Source organism: Mustelus asterias, chromosome 15 (genome assembly GCF_964213995.1).
Source record: "Mustelus asterias chromosome 15, sMusAst1.hap1.1, whole genome shotgun sequence".
NCBI lineage: Eukaryota > Metazoa > Chordata > Chondrichthyes > Carcharhiniformes > Triakidae > Mustelus > Mustelus asterias.
In genome coordinates this window covers 79,392,670-79,412,560 of record NC_135815.1, presented here as the reverse complement: position 1 = coordinate 79,412,560, position 19,891 = coordinate 79,392,670, and the positions used below count along the sequence as shown (strand labels likewise).

At 43.7% G+C, this 19,891-nt stretch overlaps 1 protein-coding gene across 2 annotated transcripts in view; it reads left to right on the top strand.

The window, feature by feature from the left end:
* Positions 1-543: 543 nt before the first annotated feature.
* Positions 544-19,891, top strand: part of gins1 (GINS complex subunit 1 (Psf1 homolog)) — a 31,159-nt gene continuing 11,811 nt past the window's right edge. For both annotated transcript variants that reach the window (XM_078230205.1, XM_078230204.1), the window contains exons 1-3: positions 544-698; positions 2,169-2,233; positions 19,387-19,485. In XM_078230205.1, the coding sequence (XP_078086331.1) occupies positions 2,199-2,233; positions 19,387-19,485 (134 nt within the window). In that variant the 5' untranslated portion in view covers positions 544-698; positions 2,169-2,198. The remainder of the gene's footprint in view (positions 699-2,168; positions 2,234-19,386; positions 19,486-19,891) is intronic.

Genomic DNA, 19,891 nt, shown 5'->3' with positions numbered 1-19,891 from the left:
TTGGTTAACACTATGTAATTTCAATAATTTATCAAAATTGTTTGATTATTTTTAATCGTTCTAATTGGTCTGTTCATGGTTCCTCACTCTCCTGAAGTCAATTATCACTATCATTTTATATTATTCACTGTGCACAGTCTTAAAACTTTTTAATGATTTATTCCACCAAGGCAGAAAAATAGGTTAGAACAATTATTAAACAAGAATTGTACCATAAGCTCTGGAATAAGGAAAGTTGAAATCCCTTAAATCTGAATGCTGTGGGATGCAAGTTTAATACACTTTAATCAATGCTGTAACTTTTGAACAAAGATTGATAATTTAATAAATATAGTTAATTACAAAACAAGGAATGAAGAAAATTCATGGTGAACAATGCAATTAACAGATTTAGGGCTGTATTTTTCAGTGAAAGAATTAGGCACATGGCCTTCTGCCCTTTGTTTCTTGGGACTGTTTCTGATCTATTATTGTTTTATTTAGTAGTTTGCTACAACATTGACTGCACCAGTGCTTAGGATTATCTTTTTCATTTTTTTAAAGCAAAAAGCTTCACTGCTGTACCCCTGAAACAAAAAAAAGCTGCTGGAAACGTTCAACAATGAACACCTGTGAGGAGAACAGACAAATTAATATTTCATTCATTGACACATTTCTGAAGAGTCTACATTTGAACTGTTAACTTGGCCGTTGCTCTGGTGAATGTTTTCAGCATTTTCTTTATTTTCATCTGGTTTAAATTTTCCACTCTGTAAAACTCTGCTGGCCATGTACTAACTCACACTAAGTCCTTTTCATCATTGCCCACTATGCTCACATTGGCTCCTGTTCCATGGATGCCTGTTTTTTTTAAAATTTCATTCTCAAATCCCTCATCCCTCCTTGTTCCAGGGACATCCTTTTTAAATTCTGGTTCTTGCTTTCAAATCCTTCATCTTTATTCTCCTCCAGACCTACCACCTTCCAAGATATCTGCACAAGTGCGCTAATCTAATTCTGGTGTCCTGTACTTTTCTGATTTCATTGCTTCACCATTGGAAGTTGTGCCTTCAGCTACTGAGGCCCAAAGTTCTGGAATTCCCTCTTTAAACCTCTTGACCGCTCTACCTATCTCTCTCCTCTTTAAAACCTACCTCTGACTGAGTTTTTGGTTACCTGCCCTAATATCCCCTATGTGACTGTCAAATTTTGTTTGATAATGCTACTGTGAAGTGTTTTGGGATGTTTTGCATGTTAAAGGTATAAATGCAACTTGTGGCATATCAATAGTTCAGTGAGTTTATCCACAATACAGCTGAGTCACGCAGATCTGGAGATTCCTGGTCTGTAAAGTCAAAATTGACAATATAGGGAGTGAATATGGGGAGTGAATTGCCCTCAGAGTCCTACCTTTAAGGTAAGCAAAATCATCCATGTTTGTCTAATGCCAATTGGAATCTAGTGACCTCTGCTGGCAATCTTGTTTTGGATTTAAGATACATGCAGGATTGGGTTTGATTGTGAATGTCTTTGCAAACAGCCTCACAAATTTAATCAGTGTCTGACAGTAATGGTCACTTGGGTGAATTTTAAGAGGCCGATGAATGCTCATGGGGTTCAAACCCAGTAATGACAACTTGGAGAAGATTAGAAAACACTTTTTTTCCCACATTATGATCATAGAGCTTTTTCACTCAATAGGGTTAGTGCATCAGCAGCCTAGTCTACACCTAACCGTACATATATATTTTCATTGTCAAGGATTGTGTGTAATACAAGTTCACTGTTTATGTGAAATACATTGACTTGACAAACAGCATGCAAATGTGAAGAAATGTGTTGTGTTAGAGTATGGGGAGTGAACAGCTTAATATTAGGGCTGCAGTAGTGTAGTTGTTGCATTAGTGAACTAGTAATCCAGAGAAAGTGAGTTCAGTTCCAAACATAGTAATCTAAGAATTTAAAATGATGTATTTAAGGGAAAGACAGCTGGGAACATGTGTGAGAAAGGTATGAGAAGCAGGGAAGGTGGAGCAGAAACATTGTCATAGATCATTTTGACCAAATGGCCTGTTCTGTGCTTAATTCAATTTATCTAATGTTATTGTTAGATTGTGACATCTGGTTAAAATATGTAAAATGTACGATAGCAACCTCTAGTTTATGCAAATTAAATTTACTTCTTGCAGGAGGATGGTATCAGACAAGTCCTTGAAGAGATGAAAGCTTTATATGAACAGAACCAAACTGATGTGTAAGTTTTTTTTAATGACTATTTCATGTGTTGGTTTCCCTGCTGGAGAGCGGATTAATTTTCCAAATATAACATTGAGGATAATCCATGAAAATTACAGTACAACTGGATTTCAACAGCAGCTTCATGTTCCCGATGAACTAGAAGCTGTACCTTTCCAGAAATCTACCCTAGCTGAGTTTATGTGGTGTGAAATATTACCAGTTATCCTGCAGTTTCTGTAAAAATGTTGGACTGATGAATTCCATGTGTAAAAGTGCACTCCAAATTGACGGAATGTAAACTTAGACCAGAGATTTCTTTGTAAGTGAAAGGAATGGCAGTGTCATGAACAATAAGAGGTTAATAATCCTTTTCAATGTCTGAAAATGTGAAATTGTTTGTCTGTCTTTTAAACTAAGTCCTGAATAATACACAGCAACTATGTCTTCTCTTTCTCCAGCATTCTCCAGGGCAGCATGGTGGCACAGCAGTTAGCACTGCTGCCTCACAGTGCCAGGGACCCGGGTTCGATTCCTGGCTTGGGTCACTGTCGGTGCAGTCTGCATGTTCTCCCCGTGTTTGTGTGGGTTTCCTCCGGGTGCTCCGGTTTCCTCCCACACTCCGAAAGACGTGCTGGTTAGGTGCATTAGCCATGCTAAATTCTCCCTCAATGTACCCGAACAGGTGCCAGAATATGGCGACTAGGGGATTTTCACATTAACTTCATTGCAGTGTTAATGTAAGCCTACTGTGACACTGATAAATAAACTTTAAAGCATAAACTTTCCAACGCTGAGAACTTGCACCAACCACCTCTTTTCCTGATCTCCTGATCTTTTCGGTGTCCTTTTTTTCAGTTAACCAGACAACAGGCAATCAAAGTCATAGATCCAGACGGATCCATTCAATGATTTAATGCATATGTAATTGTTAATCTAATAGAAATTCACATGAACCAGCTAGTAGATTGGATTCTGAGAACCAAAATCCACAATATTAAAATATTAATTTTTATTTTATGTATAAATACCCTGACATGCAAAATTATTAGCCAGAGATGACACAGATCTTCAGTGAACAAAGGGAACCTGCTTTACAGGGTACAGCAAATTTGTGGCTTTGACATCTGCAGTGTCACATTTGTTCTCAACACCAGAAAGTACTCTGATTTGAGTTTCTTATTTATTTAAATCTCGAGCATTTATAGTAGATATCGCTTTACCTACAAGATATCGATACGACCTGAAAGACTGCTGTCGTGATCCGATCAATATTATTTCTCTAATTGGCTAAGTTTACATGTATGATTTTGAATTAAAATTTGGCCCCTAACTGTACATAGGCCAGAATCATGTGTAATTATGTATTCTGAACTGGGTTTCCAATTGTGTTTCATGGTTTATGTACATGAAACGAACAATTTATTTTTCAGGCGAGATCAAAATATTTGGGTAACAAGGCAGAACTGAATATCAGCTTTCTCAATAAGTATTGTCACAGGGGACATTAAGTAAGCATAGTGACTGTTCCAGCAGACTCTAGGAATAGTTTTTTTTAGCTATTTGTCTACAGGAGAAGCTAATGTTTTTGTCATAAAGGACTGGATGAGGTTGCAGAACGTATCCCAAAAGCATCAGTAAAAATGCTGGACCACCTGAAATAAAAACAGAATTTGAATTGTTCAGTCAGTGATTGATGATCCTTGCTTAGTAGCACCTAACTGTAGCTTGGCAAAATTTTTATATCTGAAATTTTCTTCAAGTTTGTACTCTGTAAAGTCTCTCAAATAGTTGAACTTCATTGCCTTTTAAAGGACTAGTTCTGAAATTCATTCCAACGGTTATATTGCTCAGTTCAAATGCAATGCTTAATCCAGACAACATGGAGCTCCATTTGATCATAGATCATAGAACCCTACAGTGCAGAAAGAGGCCATTCGGCCCATCGAGTCTGCACCGACCACAATCCCACCCAGGCCCTACCCCCATATCCCTACATATTTTACCCACTAATCCCTCTAACCTACTCATCTCAGGACACTAAGGGGCAATTTTAGCATGGCCAATCAACCTAACCCGCACATCTTTGGACTGTGGGAGGAAACCGGAGCACCCGGAGGAAACCCACGCAGACACGGGGGAGAATGTGCAAACTCCACACAGACAGTGACCCGAGGCCGGGAATCGAACCCAGGTCCCTGGAGCTGTGAAGCAGCAGTGCTAACCCACTGTGCTACTGTGCCGCCCTCTTCAGGAGGCAAGTGACCAACCACCCACATGTGGGCAGGAGCCAGGACCATTAACAACCTCAAAACAAAAAAATAAAAGAGAGTCCAAAAGCAGTGTGAATGCAGCCACAGGAAAGTGCAGGTTTAGAGTGGTTTTCTCATGTAACCCGTGGCCTGCCAGAAATAGGAGACGCAGTCAGCATGCTGTATATTGAGATATTTTATGGGGGAGGTGGCTGGGATAGGGGACACACACACACGCCGATGCAACATTCATAAGGGCTGAATTAGTAATGAAGATGAGAACTTGTGGCCTAACCTCCGGCAGCAGGCTCCCACTCGCAGACAACGGGCAACTTTTAATTGCTGCTGAAGTGAAAGATAAGGAATTGCCTGTGTCAGTGTTTAACGGTCCGGTTTCGCAACACGGAGGTCACGTTCTCCAGAAGCAGCAACTGTGCTAAGGGGTTGGAGTGGGGAGCACTGCTGCTTCCCAGCACAATTGCTGCACTTGGGAAGTGTTTGGCTTAGTTCCACATCAGCTGAGGAGCAATCACGGCAGTAAGTGACATTGCTAATCACCACATGTTTAATTGCAGCCAAGGATTGTGCTGAAACAGGCAAGTACATATTTCACTCTAACCTTCAGCTGCCACTGTCACTGAAGGGACCTTGATAGAACAATTATACCTATGACATGGCAAGCCTATAAATCGAGCAGTGTTTTAATTTGCCAGAGACCCTTGAGCACTTGAAACACATCGCTGAACCTGACTTTTATGATCTCTGTAGAGACAAGTAACTTTTAAAAATAAGTTCAAACTCCCAGTTATTAACGGAAAGAATTATGCCACAAGATTGTGTTTTAAACAAAAGATTTTACTGTACACAATCTTTTGTAAGCATTTGTGCTTTAAACTCAATTCTTAACAGATCGCAACCTGTTCTACTTCTAGTACCATGCAAGTGTACCGCTATACTTACAGGAACTTGAGAATTCTTTCAAATCTCCTGGGACCAAACCAATATATGCCACAGTTCTCAGGAATTCATTTTGAATCATCTCCATGTTCCTTTATTTTTGGGGGGCCTTTATTTTTTGGGGTCTTTCCACTAGAATCCAGCTTGGTGAACCCTCCAACACCTCACAGTTGTGGACTTCCCAGCATGAAAATGGGCTTTATTGCAAATCGGAAACACTCCTGATTCCTAATAGCCTCACATTCCTTGGTCCATAGCACCTGGCAGATTCTCTCTGCTTCCTCCAAACTGCTCTGGACCCAAACTTCAACTGCCTATCTCTGTGAGAAATCATCCAGGTAAAATCAAAAACATACCTCCATGCAATCTATCCCCATGGCACTGTGGTATAGCTGGAAAACCGGAATAACGTTTTAAACCAATTATCTCCAATTCCCAAACCTTCCTTTTGTTCTGGGAAACCATTTGAACGTTGAGACAGCTGTAGACATTTGGGCTGCGATTCTCCCACCCTGCCACGCTAATTTTTTTAGCACAGCGGGCCAGGAGATTGTTGCGTCAGCCGATTTGTGGGGTCCGCACGAACGTTTGCACCCTGCTTGCGTCTCCGAGTGCCTGATTCCCAGCGGCGTCTGCTCCATGTTGGAAATTGGCCAGGAGGCGCAAAGACCATTTACATGGTCATTTAAATATAATTTAAATACCATTAGCGGGCCGGGGACTGAAGTCTCCGGGCCTACTAGCATCTCCCACTCCGCCAGAGTATTTCACTCCAGCAGGGATACAGTAGTTCCCCACTTTCAAGGAGCTAGTGGTCTGACCCCGCTTGATTGAAGGGGGGGGGATATCGAGGCTCCCCCAGAGGGTTGGGTGGCAGGGGAAGTGCCCTCTGGGCATTGGCACCCTGGCAGTGCCAACCTGTGCCCCCTGGACTAGAGGGCGATCAGTGGGGATGGGGGTCTGCTGCCACTCTGCATAGGGATCGATGGGGGAAGCAGGGAGGCGAACAATTGCGCGGTGGGGGATGGTGCAGGTCAGCCGGGGGGGCGGTCAGCCTGCTTTGGGCGAGGGGGGTGGGGGATTGTCGGGGCTGGGCCAAGGACTGGGCCTTGGGGGGGAGGCGGGTGCGGGATGTGGGAGTCATGGGACTGGCCAGCGATCGGGAGGCCGGCAGTACGGGCCACTACACGTAGATGCAAGGACTGATCAGGGACAGTCAGCATGGCTTTGTGAGTGGAAAATCATGTCTCACAAATTTGATTGAGTTTTTTGAAGGGGTAACAAAGAAGGTAGATGAAGGCAGTGCAGTTGATGTTGTCTACGTGGACTTTAGCAAGGCCTTTGACAAGGTACCGCATGGTAGGTTGTTGCAAAAAGTTAAATCTCACAGGATCCAGGGTGAGGTATCTAAATGGATACAAAATTGGCTTCTTGACAGAAGCCAGAGGGTGGTTGTAGAGGGTTGTTTTTCACATTGGAGGCCTGTGATCAGCGATGTGCCTCAGGGATCAGTGCTGGGTCCACTGTTATTTGTCATTTATATCAAGGATTTGGATGAGAATATAGGAGGCATGGTTAGTAAGTTTGCAGATGACACCAAGATTGGTGGCATAGTGGACAGTGAAGAAAGTTATCTCTGATTGCAACGGGATGTTGATCAATTGGGCCAGTGGGCTGATGAATGGCAGATGGAGTTTAACTTAGACAAATTCGAGGTGATGCATTTTAGTAGGTTGAACTAGGGCAGGACTTACTCAGTTAATGGTAGGACGTTGGGGAGAGTTATAGAACAAAGAGATCTAGGGGTACATGTTCATAGCTCCTTGAAAGTGGAGTCACAGGTGGACAGAGTGGTGAAGAAGGCATTCGGCATGCTTGGTTTCATCGGTCAGAACATTGAATACAGGAGTTGGAATGTCTTGTTGAAGTTGTACAAGACGTTGGTAAGGCCACACTTGGAATACTGTGTGCAATTCTGGTCACCCTATTATAGAAAGGATATTATTAAACAAGAAAGAGTGCAGAAAAGATTTACTAGGATGCTACCGGGACTTGATGGTTTGGGTTCTAAGGAGAGGCTGGATAGACTGGGACTTTTTTCTCTGGAGCGTAGGAGGCTGAGGGGTGATCTTATAGAGGTCTATAAAATAATGAGGGGCACAGATCAGCTGGATAGTCAATATCTTTTCCCAAAAGTAGGGGAGTCTAAAACTAGAGGGCATAGGTTTAAGGTGAGAGGGGAGAGATACAAAAGTGTCCAGAGGGGCAATTTTTTCACACAGAGGGTGGTGAGTATCTGGAACAAGCTGCCAGAGGTAGTAGTAGAAGTGGGTACAATTTTATCTTTTAAAAAGTATTTAGATAGTTACATGGGTACGATGGGTATAGTGGGATATGGGCCAAATGCGGGCAATTGGGATTGCCTTGGGGAAAAGGGCGGCATGGACAAGTTGGGCCGAAGGGCCTGTTTCCATGCTGTAAACCTCTATGACGTACACCAATCTCTGCACTAACAGATCGGTACATGCACAGTGACCCGATCAGCGCACTGATTTCAGCCTCTCTAGCGTGAGTATGCCCCGCCCCCTAAAATTTAATGATATTCACGCTGGTGGCCTCTGCAGTGCACAGTGTGTGGGAAATTATTCTCTGAACTCCCACTGGGAAAAAAACGGCGTGAATTACTCCAGTTTTCACGCAAATTCGACACTTTGAATTTTTTTGGGAGAATTCCGCTCCTGATCTCGACCAAGAAGCTCAAAGGCAGCTTGTTGTTTTAGGTTCCAATTCTTTTCACTATGATGATATAAGCAGTCCTTTGATTTGTAATTACTTTTACCAGTTTATTTACCAGTTTCTCAAACCAGATGTTTTCATTTGTGTTCTATTTTAGAAGTTATACTCCTAAAACATATATGAATCATAAAATTAGATATTTGCCACAATACACAGTGCCTTTATAAGTGGCTACGTTTGTAGCACTGTTGCCTCCAAATCAGAAGATTATAGGTTCAATATGCACTCCAGCGCTTGCGGAGGTTACCATCTTTCAGATAAAACCTTAGACTGACATCCTGTCTGACCTCTCAGGTGAATATGAAAGATCCCATGGCATTAGTTGGAAGAGCTGGGGTGTTACCAAAGTGCCCTGGCCTATATTTATCCCTGATATGGAGATGCCGGTGTTGGACTGAGGTAAACACAGTAAGAGTTTTAACAACACCAGGTTGAAGTCCAACAAGTTTATTTGGTAGCAAATGCCATTAGCTTTCGGAGCGCTGCTCCTTCGTCAGATGGAGTGGAAATCTGCTCTCAAACAGGGCACAGAGACACAAAATTAAGTTACAGAATACTGATTAGAATGCGAATCTCTACAGCCAACCAGGTCTTAAAGATACAGACAGTGTGAGTGGAGGGAGCATTAAGCACAGGTTAAAGAGATGTGTATTGTCTCCAGACAGGACAGCCAGTGAGATTCTGCAAGTCCAGGAGGCAAGCTGTGGGGGTTAATGATAGTGTGACATAAACCCAACATCCCGGTTTAGGCCATCCTCATGTGTGCGGAACTTGGCTATCAGTTTCTGCTCAGTGACTCTGCGCTGTCGTGTGTCGTGAAGGCCACCTTGGAGAACGCTTACCCAAAGATCAGAGGCTGAATGCCCGTGACCGCTGAAGTGCTCCCCCACAGGAAGAGAACAGTCTTGCCTGGTGATTGTCGAGCGGTGTTCATTCATCCATTGTCGTAGTGTCTGCATGGTTTCCCCAATGTACCATGCCTCGGGACATCCTTTCCTGCAGCGTATCAGGTAGACAACATTGGCCGAGTTGCAAGAATAGGTACCGTGTACCTGGTAGATGGTGTTCTCACGTGAGATGATGGCATCCATGTCGATGATCCGGCACGTCTTGCAGAGGTTGCTATGGCAGGGTTGTGCGGTGTCGTGGTCACTGTTCTCCTGAAGGCTGGGTAGTTTGCTGCGGACAATGGTCTGTTTGAGATTGTGCGGTTGTTTGAAGGCAAGAAGTGGGGGTGGTCTTGGCGAGATGTTTGTCTTCATCAATGACATGTTGAAGGCTCCGGAGGAGATGCCGTAGCTTCTCCGCTCCGGGGAAGTACTGGACGATGAAGGGTACTCTGTCCACCGTGTCCCATATTTGTCTTCTGAGGAGGTCAGTGCGGTTTTTCGCTGTGGCGCGTCAGAACTGTCGATCGATGAGTCGAGCACCATATCCTGTTCTTATGAGGGCATCTTTCAGCGTTTGGAGGTGTCTGTTGCGATCCTCCTCATCCGAGCAGATCCTGTGTATACGGAGGGCTGGTCCGTAGGGGATGGCTTCTTTAATGTGTTTAGGGTGGAAGCTGGAGAAGTGGAGCATCGTGAGGTTATCCGTGGGCTTGCGGTACAGTGAGGTGCTGAGGTGACCGTCCTTAATGGAGATGCGTGTGTCCAAGAATGCAACCGATTCCGGAGAGTAGTCCATGGTGAGTCTGATGGTGGGATGGAACTTGTTGATGTCATCATATAGTTGTTTCAGTGATTGTTCACCATGACTCCAAAGGAAGAAAATGTCATCGATGTATCTAATGTATAGCATCGGTTGAAGGTCCTGTGCGGTGAAGAAGTCTTGTTCGAACCTGTGCATGAAGATGTTGGCATATTGAGGTGCGAATTTGGTCCCCATGGCTGTTCCGTGTGTCTGAATGAAGAACTGGTTGTTGAAGGTGAAGACATTGTGGTCCAGGATGAAGCGGATGAGTTGTAAAATTGCATCTGGAAACTGGCAGTTGTCGGCGTTGAGTACTGAGGCCGTTGCAGCAATGCCATCATCGTGGGGGATGCTGGTGTAGAGTGCCGATACATCCATTGTGACGAGGAGTGCTCCTGGTTCAACTGCTCCATGTGTGTTGAGTTTCTGTAGGAAGTCCGTAGTGTCGCGACAAAAGCTGGGGTTCTTTGTACAATGGGTTTCAGGATGCCCTCGACATAGCCAGAGAGGTTCTCGCACAGGGTCCCATTGCCCGGTACGATGGGACGGCCGGGTGTGTTTGCCTTGTGTATCTTCGGGAGGCAGTAGAGATCTCCAACGCGGGGAATACATGGGATGAGAGCACGGAGGGTGCTCTGAAGGTCCGGATCAAAGGTCTTGATCAGAGTGTTGAGTTGACGGGTGTGTTCTTTGGTCGGATCTGTGGGTAACTGTCTGTAGTGTTCCTCATTGTTCAGTTGTCGGTACACTTCTTTGCAGTAATCCGTTCTGTTCAGTGTGAAGATGGCCCCTCCTTTGTCTGCTGGTTTGATGACAATGTTGCGGTTGGTCTTGAGAGCATGGATGGCGTTGCGTTGTGCTTGGGTGATGTTCGGTGCTGTCTTGTGAGTGCGGCTGATGAATTTGGTGTTGACGCACCTCCTGATGGCTTGGGCATAATGTCAAGTCGAGGGCAGCGACCTTCCGGAGGAGTCCAATTCGACTCTTTCCTCTTCTTCGGTTGCACTGCGGATCTCTCTGTCGGCTGTTCCGGTTCATTGGCTGTCTCATTGTGTTCGCTGTTGGCCTCTTGGGGTTTGTGGAAGAACTCCCGCAGCCTCATTCGCCTGATATTTATCCCTCCATGAACATCATAGAATTTTACAGTGCAAAAAGAGGCCATTTGCTCCATCGTGTCTGTGCCAGCTGACAAAGAGCAATCAAGGCCAATCCTACTTTCTGGCTCTTATCTGTAGTTTTGTATGTTACAACACTTCGATTGCATATCCATGTACTTTTTAAACATTGAGGATAGAAAGTTTCGGACCCTACCATCCCATGGGTGGAAAATTACCTCTCAAACCTTTCTAAATCCCCTACATACCCTAAATCTATTTCCCCCAGATTATAGAACCCTCAACCAAAGGGAATAGGGCATATCTGAACTCTCTTTTTTTCATATTTCAGTAGGTCTCCTCTGCGTGCTCGAAAGAAAAGAACCCCTGTCAATCCGATCTTTCCTTATAAGTAAAATTGTCCAGTCCAGGCAACATCCTTTGAAATTTCCACTGTACATTCTCTAGTGCAATCACTTCTTACCTAAGCTATAGTGACCAGAAGTGTACGTAGTACTCTAGCTGTGACCAACCAAACCAAGCTGTGTTTTATACAGTTCCAGCATTTCCTCCCTGCCCTTGCCATAGCTCATTAAAGGCAAGTATTCCATGTATTCCATCTACTTGTTCAGTCGGCTGGTTATTCATCCTAAATGAATATTTCTCATCAGTGTTTACTGTTGAGAAAAGCATGGATGTTAGGGAACTTGGGGAAATAAATAGTGATGCCTTGAGGAGTGTACATATTACAGAGAAGGAGGTGCTGGAAGTCTTAAAGCGCATCAAGGTAGATAAATCGTCGGGACCTGATGGAGTGTATCCTAGGGCATTGTGGGAGGTGAGGGAGGAAATTGCGGGTCCCTGAGCAGAGATATTTGAATCATCGATCGTCACAGGTGAGGTGCCTGAAGATTGGAGAGTGGCAAATGTTGTGCCTTTGTTTAAAAAGGGCTGCAGGGAAAAGCCTGGGAACTACAGGCCAGTGAGCCTCACATCTGTGGTGGGTAAGTTGTTGGAAGGTATTTTGAGAGACGGGATCTACAGGCATTTAGAGACGCACGGTCTGATCAGGGACAGTCAGCATGGCTTTGTGAGTTGAAAATCATGTCTCACAAATTTGATTGAGTTTTTTTGAAGGGGTAACCAAGAAGGTAGATGAAGGAAGGCAGTGCAGTTGATGTTGTCTACATGGACTTTAGCAAGGCCTTTGACAAGGTACCGCATGGTAGGTTGTTGCATAAAGTTAAATCTCACGGGATCCAGGGTGAGGTATCTAAATGGATACAAAATTGGCTTCTTGACAGAAGCCAGAGGGTGGTTGTAGAGGGTTGTTTTTCACATTGGAGGCCTGTGATCAGCGGTGTGCCTCAGGGATCAGTGCTGGGTCCACTATTATTTGTCATTTATATCAAGGATTTGGATGAGAATATAGGAGGCATGGTTAGTAAGTTTGCAGATGACACCAAGATTGGTGGCATAGTGGACAGTGAAGAAAGTTATCTCCAATTGCAGCGGGATCTTAATCAATTGGGCCAGTGGGCTGACGAATGGCAGATGGAGTTTAACTTAGACAAATGCGAGGTGATGCATTTTAGTAGGTTGAACTAGGGCAGGACTTACTCAGTTAATGGTAGGACGTTGGGGAGAGTTATAGAACAAAGAGATCTAGGGGTACATGTTCATAGCTCCTTGAAAGTGGAGACACAGGTGGACAGAGTGGTGAAGAAGGCATTCGGCATGCTTGGTTTCATCGGTCAGAACATTGAATACAGGAGTTGGAATGTCTTGTTGAAGTTGTACAAGACGTTGGTAAGGCCACACTTGGAATACTGTGTGCAATTCTGGTCACCCTATTATAGAAAGGATATTATTAAACTAGAAAGAGTGCAGAAAAGATTTACTAGGATGCTACCGGGACTTGATGGTTTGGGTTCTAAGGAGAGGCTGGATAGACTGGGACTTTTTTCTCTGGAGCGTAGGAGGCTGAGGGGTGATCTTATAGAGGTCTATAAAATAATGAGGGGCACAGATCAGCTAGATAGTCAATATCTTTTCCCAAAAGTAGGGGAGTCTAAAACTAGAGGGCATAGGTTTAAGGTGAGAGGGGAGAGATACAAAAGTGTCCAGAGGGGCAATTTTTTCACAGAGGGTGGTGAGTATCTGGAATAAGCTGCCAGACGTAGTAGTAGAGGCGAGCACAATGTTGTCTTTTAAAAGTATTTAGATAGTTACATGGGTAAGATGGGTATAGTGGGATATGGGCCAAATGCGGGCAATTGGTATTAGCTTAGGAGTTTAAAAAAAAGGGCGGCATGGACAAGTTGGGCCGAAGGGCCTGTTTCAATGCTGTAAACCTCTATGACTCCATGACTCTACGCTTCAAAGATCTGTAGGCATGTATTCCAAAGTCCCTCTGTTCCTCCATGTGTGTGTATCCTACCATTTATTGTGCATTCCACCCACCTGACTAATCCATTGATATCTTCCTATAATCTACAGCTTCCTTCTCCATCAAGAAGTTTGCAGATGATACAAAAATGGCTATGTGGTTGATAATCATACCTGTCCTGCAATCAAGTCCAAGTCAGTGATATAGACTACAAAAAGCAAGAGATTTAGTATTGAGCCCTACAGAACTCCATTGGAAACATCTTTTTGGTCACAAAAAGGACTATCAAGCATTAGCCTTTGCTCGCCCAACACAAGAACAGAAAATGCTGTAAAATCTCAGCAGGTCTGACAGCATCTGTGGGGATAGAATAAAGCCAGTGTTTCGAGTCTAGATGACCTTTCGTCAGAATTAAGAGTAAAGAGAATCAGCAGAGATTTATTCTATGAGGGTGCGGGGGGGTGGTGGAATGGGACAAAGGAAATGTAAATGAGGATACAGAAGGTTGAGAAGATGCTAAAAGTGTTCATTAAATGATCAGAATGCAGAATGGCAGAACAGAGCTAAGGATAGTTAAAGGACTGCCTGGGGATTATGGCAGTTGCCCTGAAAGGGGCAGAGGGGGGTGGTGTTTGGCACAAAGGAGAGCTGGAATGAAGAAGTGGAAAAATGGAAGTGAGAAAGAAGGATGATAAAATGGATGAATGAGGTGAAATAAAATAAATGGAAATGGGGCGAAGGTGGAAGGGAGAGCTCATGCTCTGAAGTTGTTGAATTCAGTGTTCAGTCCAGAAGACTGCAAAGTGCCAATTGGAAGATTGCAGCCAGGTGCTCCGGTTTCTTCCCACAGTCCAAAGATGTGCGGGTTGGGTTGATTGGCCATAATAAATTGTCCCTTAGTGTCGGGGATTAGGAGGGTAAATATGTGGGATTATGGGGATAGGATGGGATTGTTGTTAGTGCAGGCTCGATGGGCCAAATGGCCTCCTTCTGCACGATAGATTCTATGAGGTGCTGTTCCTGCAGTTTGCGTTAAGGTTTGCTAGGACATTGCAAAAGGTCAAGGATGGACATGTGGACAGGAGAGCAGGGTGTTGTGCTGAAGTGGCAAGTGACAGGAAGGTCTGGGTCCTGCATGCGGACAGACCGAAGGTGGTTGCAAAGTGGTCACCCACTCTGCGTTTGGTCTCTCCAAGGTAGAGTAGACTGCATTGGGAGCAGCGAATGCAGTAGACCAAATTGAAGGAGATGCATGTGAAGTGCTGCTTCACCTGAAAGGAGTGGGATGGTGAGCAGGGAGGAGGTAAAGGGGCAGGTGTTGTACCCTCTACGATTGCATGGGAAGGTGCTGTGGGCAGGAGTTAAAGTGTCGGGTGTGATGGAGGAGTGGACCAGCGTGTCCCAGAGAGAACAGGACACCCATTTTTTTCCAGGTCCAAATGAGAGCATGAAGTGACACCAGAATAGTCATCGATGTACCAATAAAGGAGTTGTGGGAGGGGGCCGGAGTAGTTTTAAGTTTTTTTTTTAGTTTTGATTAGTGTCACAAGTAGGCTTACATTAACACTGCAATGAAGATACTGTGAAAATCCTCCAGTTGCAACACTCCAGTGCCTGTTTAGGTACACTGAGGGGAAACTTAGCAAAGCCAATGCACCTAACCAGCTCGTCTTTCATACTGTGGGAGGAAACCCACGCAGACACAAGGAGAACGTGCAGACTCTGCACAGTGACCCAAGCCGGGAATCGAACCCGGGTTCCTGGGGCTGTGAAGCAACAGTACTATCCACTGTGCATCGTGCCACTCAAAGGACTTGATCAGGGAATGCTCCATGTAAACCATAAATTTGTCTATACCTTTCTCTCATTTTAAACAGTGGTATGGTGTCAACTGTCCTCCAGCACCACCCCTGTAGCCAGAGAAATTTTGAAAATTATGGTCAGAGCCTCAGCTATTTTGTCTCTTGCTTCCCTCAACCAGCTTGGGGACTTTTCATCCAATCATGGGAGTTTGTATAATTTCAAAGATGTTAAATCCCTTAATACTTCTTTTCTGACTATTTTAATTTAACCTAATATTTCACACTCCTTCCTGATTGTGAGGTCACAAAAAACAGATTATCTGTTCATTATCACATTGCTATTGTGCGAGTTTGCTGAGTGCAAATTTGCTGTTGCCATTCCTGCATTACAACAGTGGCTACACTTCAAAAGTACTGAACTGACTGTAAAGCATTTTGAGATGTTTGGCGATTGTGAAAGTCTCTACATCATAAAATCTCTACAGTGCAGAAGCAGGCCATATAAGGCAGAACTTTTTAAGTAATCGTTCAAAACATTCTGCATTTGGAAAATGTCCAAGAAGAATTAATTTTCACTGCTGCACTGGATAAATATTTTAAAAAGGAAATCGGCATTCATACATAAATCTTTTACGCTACTTGCATTAATGTAACATCAACTTGTGTTTATATAGCACCTTCAACACTTTTCAGAGGAGCATTATAAAACAAAATATGTCACCAAGCCAGAAAGGAGACATTAGGTATCCCAAAGCTTGGTTAAAGGTGGGTTTAAGAAGTGTCTTAAGGAAGAAAGCAACATGGAGAGTTATAGTGAGGGTATCCCAGAGCACAGATTAGCAAGTTTGCGGATGATACTAAGATTGCTGGAGTTGTGGATAGTGATGAAAATTGTCAGAGAATACAACAGGATATTGATAGGCTGGAAAATTGGGTGGAGAAATGGCATATGGAATTTAATCTGGACAAATGTGAGGTGATGCATTTTGATAGATCCAATTCAGTTGAGAGCTATAAAATAAATGGCAGAACCATCAGGAGCATAAACACACAGAGATCTGGGAGTACAGCCCACAGATCCTTAAAAGAGGCAGCACAGGTGGAAAAGGTGGTGAAGAAAGCATATGGCATGCTTGCCTTCATCAGCCGGGGCAACGAGTATAAAAGTTGGCAAATTATGTTAGTTATTTAAAACATTGGTTTACATTTGGAATACTGTGTTCAATTCTGGTTGCCACACTACCAGAAGGATGTCGCGGCTTTGGAGGGAGTACAGAAAAGGTTTACCTGGATGTTACCAATTATGGAGGGTATTAGCTATGAGGAGAGATGGAATAAACTGGGATTGTTCTCTCTGGAAAGATGGAGGCTGAGGGGGTGACCTGATAGAAGTTTGTAAAATTATGGGGGGCATAGATAAGGAAATGTTTTCCCGGGGCAGAAATGACAATTACAAGGGGGGAAATGTTCAGTACACTCGTGCGGGTAAGTTTTTTTACACAGGGTGGTGGAGGCCTGGAATGCATTACCAAGTGAGGTGGTTGAGGGAGATACGTTAGTGATATTTAAGATTTAAAGATGTGCGGGTTAGGTTGATTGGCCATGCTAAAATTGCCCCTTAGTGTCCTGAGATGCGTAGGTTAGAGGGATTAGTGGGTAAATATGTAGGGATATGGGGTAGAGCCTGGGTGGGATTGTGGTCGGTGCAGACTCGATGGGCCAAATGGCTCTTTCTGCACTGTAGGGTTTCTATGATTCTATTTATCTGGATTGACACATGAACAGGCGGGGAAATATAGGGATACAGGTGGTTGGTCTAGATAGGACAGTGTGATCGGCGCAGGCTTGGTGGGCCAAAGAGCTTGTTCCTGTGCTGTACTGTTCTCTGTTCATAGTGTCTAGGCAATGGAAGGTGCAATGACCAATGGAATGCTTGAGAGACTACTGTTAGAGGAGCACCAATATCTCTGAGATTTATGGGGCTGAAAGAGATTACATAGGGATGCAGTACCGTCTCGATGTTTCTAGCAGCCAACATAGTCATTAACAAATACATAGAACAGAACATAGAACAGTACAGCACAGAACAGGCCCTTCGGCCCACGATGTTGTGCCGAGCTTTATCTGAAACCAAGATCAAGCTATCCCACTCCCTATCATCCTGGTGTGCTCCATGTGCCTATCCAATAACCGCTTAAATGTTCCTAAAGTGTCCGACTCCACTATCACTGCAGGCAGTCCATTCCACACCCCAACCACTCTCTGGGTAAAGAACCTACCTCGGACATCCTTCCTATATCCTATCCTATAGTGAGGAAGCATTTCTTCCTCATAGATTCAATCTCCACCTACAGCTTCCCAAAGGCCTGGAACCAATCTGCTCACCCAGTGTAATGCTGACAAAAAACAACATTCATCTACACTGAGTGACCTGCTCTTAGCCAGGGTTCCTGCTCCTGATCACTGTCCAGTGATCCCTGGGTTAGAGAGGGGAAATCGGCCAGGGTTCCTGCTCCTGATCACTATCAGTTCCTCCTCAACTCTGTCCTAAACTGACCCCCCTTTATTTTGAGCCTTCTAAATTCCAACAAATACAAACCCAATCTGCTCAGTCTCTCCTCATAATCAACACCCCATATCTCTGGTATCAACCTGGTGAACCTTCTCTGCACTCCCTCCAAGGCCAATATATCCTTCCGCAAATAAGGGGACCAATACTGCACACAGTATTCCAGCTGCGGCCTCACCAATGCCCTGTACAGATGCAGCAAGACATCTCTGCTTTTATATTCTATCCCCCTTGCGATATAGGCCAACATCCCATTTGCCTTCTTGATCACCTGTTGCACCTGCAGACTGGGTTTTTGCGTCTCATGCACAAGGACCCCCAGGTCCCTCTGCACAGCAGCATGTTGTAATTTCTTTCCATTTAGATAATCCAATTTGCTATTATTTCTTCCAAAGTGAATAACCTCGCATTTGTTAACGTTATACTCCATCTGCCAGATCCTCGCCCACTCACTCAGCCTGTCCAAATCTCTCTGCAGACCTTCTATGCCCTCCACTTTTCCACTTATCTTTGTGTCGTCTGCAAACTTTGTTACACTACACTCAGTCCCCTCCTCCAGATCGTCTATATAAATGGTAAATAGTTGAGGCCCCAGTACCGATCCCTGCGGCACGCCACTAGTTACCATCCGCCAACCAGAAAAGCACCCATTTATTCCGACTCTCTGCTTCCTGTCGGATAGCCAATCCCCAATCCACGCTAACACCCTACCCCCAACTTAGTCATTCAGTAGTTGGAATGTGAAATTTGCTGTCACAAGGTACAGTTGAGGGTAATAGCATATATCTCATTTTAAGGGGAAGTTGGATTAATACCTGAGAGTATATTAATTAGATGGTTATGCACATGGGATTGAATAGGGATTCTATGAATGAAGTAGCGTGGGAAGAGGTTGCTCTGGAGCTGAAACCCCTCCATCGAACCATTGGACCGAATGATCTATTTCTGTGCTTAAATTCTACACAGTTCTGATATATTGAATATATGAAGTAAAGGCCTGCAATCCCTAGCACCACATTATACTGAATTTTATTACAGTTTCTTTAAGTATGTGAACCACCATTTACTCTCCCCTATAATTAACTTCTTGTTAGCCCTTTTATTGTTTATCTCACAGGCAACTTGGCCATATGATCAGCTACTGGAAGCAAGGTGCTTTACTAGAAATCATCTCCCATAGAAACCTAGTCTTAAAGGGACCATCACCCCAACATAAAATATTTTTCCCAAAACGCGTATAGACCATCGCACTGGAATAGCAGGAGATGCTTAGTGTCCATGGTCATATTGCCTGTGATTGGCAGCATAGGCACATAGATGGGGTGGGGAGAAGTGGCTACAAGGTAATATTTTTATTGAGGAGAAACCAGTGATTGCTGTGAAGAATTTAGATGTGGCAGTTTGACACCAGGTGATGGTCTCACTCTTTTGACTGAAATTGCTTGGAGGTCTGAGTTCTGTGGTACTTATTATCCTTTCGATACTTCCATTTGAAGTAAACTTCTCTATGTCATTATTCTGTATTCCAGAATATACTATGTTTAATTAGCAAATGCTGAAAGGGCTGCATACAAGAATAGTAATGAAAAGCAAGTCAGTGAAATATTTATTTTCTTTGCAGGAATGAAGCTAAATCTGATGGAAGGACAGACCTAATCCCAACAATCAAGTTTCGTCACTGCTGTTTGCTGAGGAATAAGCGCTGTATTTTAGCATACCTGTACGTTGTAATTTTAATTATTATGGAGGGGTCTTCTGATTTATGGTTCTAAGATTATTCTTGGCATCAGATTGGTTTTCTATTCTTCAGTTCTCTAATGTAATTACCCTTAGTCATAAGAAAATCACCTTGGCACACATTGTTACTATAGTTCCAGATCTAAAAGGAGCATAAAATATCTGCCAATGTCCAAATATTCCTATTTGACTTTATTCATGTTGGACAGAATTAATGACTAACATGTTTAAATGCTGAATTTTCCGATCTGCAGTTTGGTTAAATTAGTGACTATTAATTTGACGATATGAGCAGTTCAAATAGGAGCTGTGACCAAGGGGTCATACTCTACCAGGTTATTTTAAAGTAGCTTTTGCTCAGGTACAGTTCCACATAGATTGGACATACT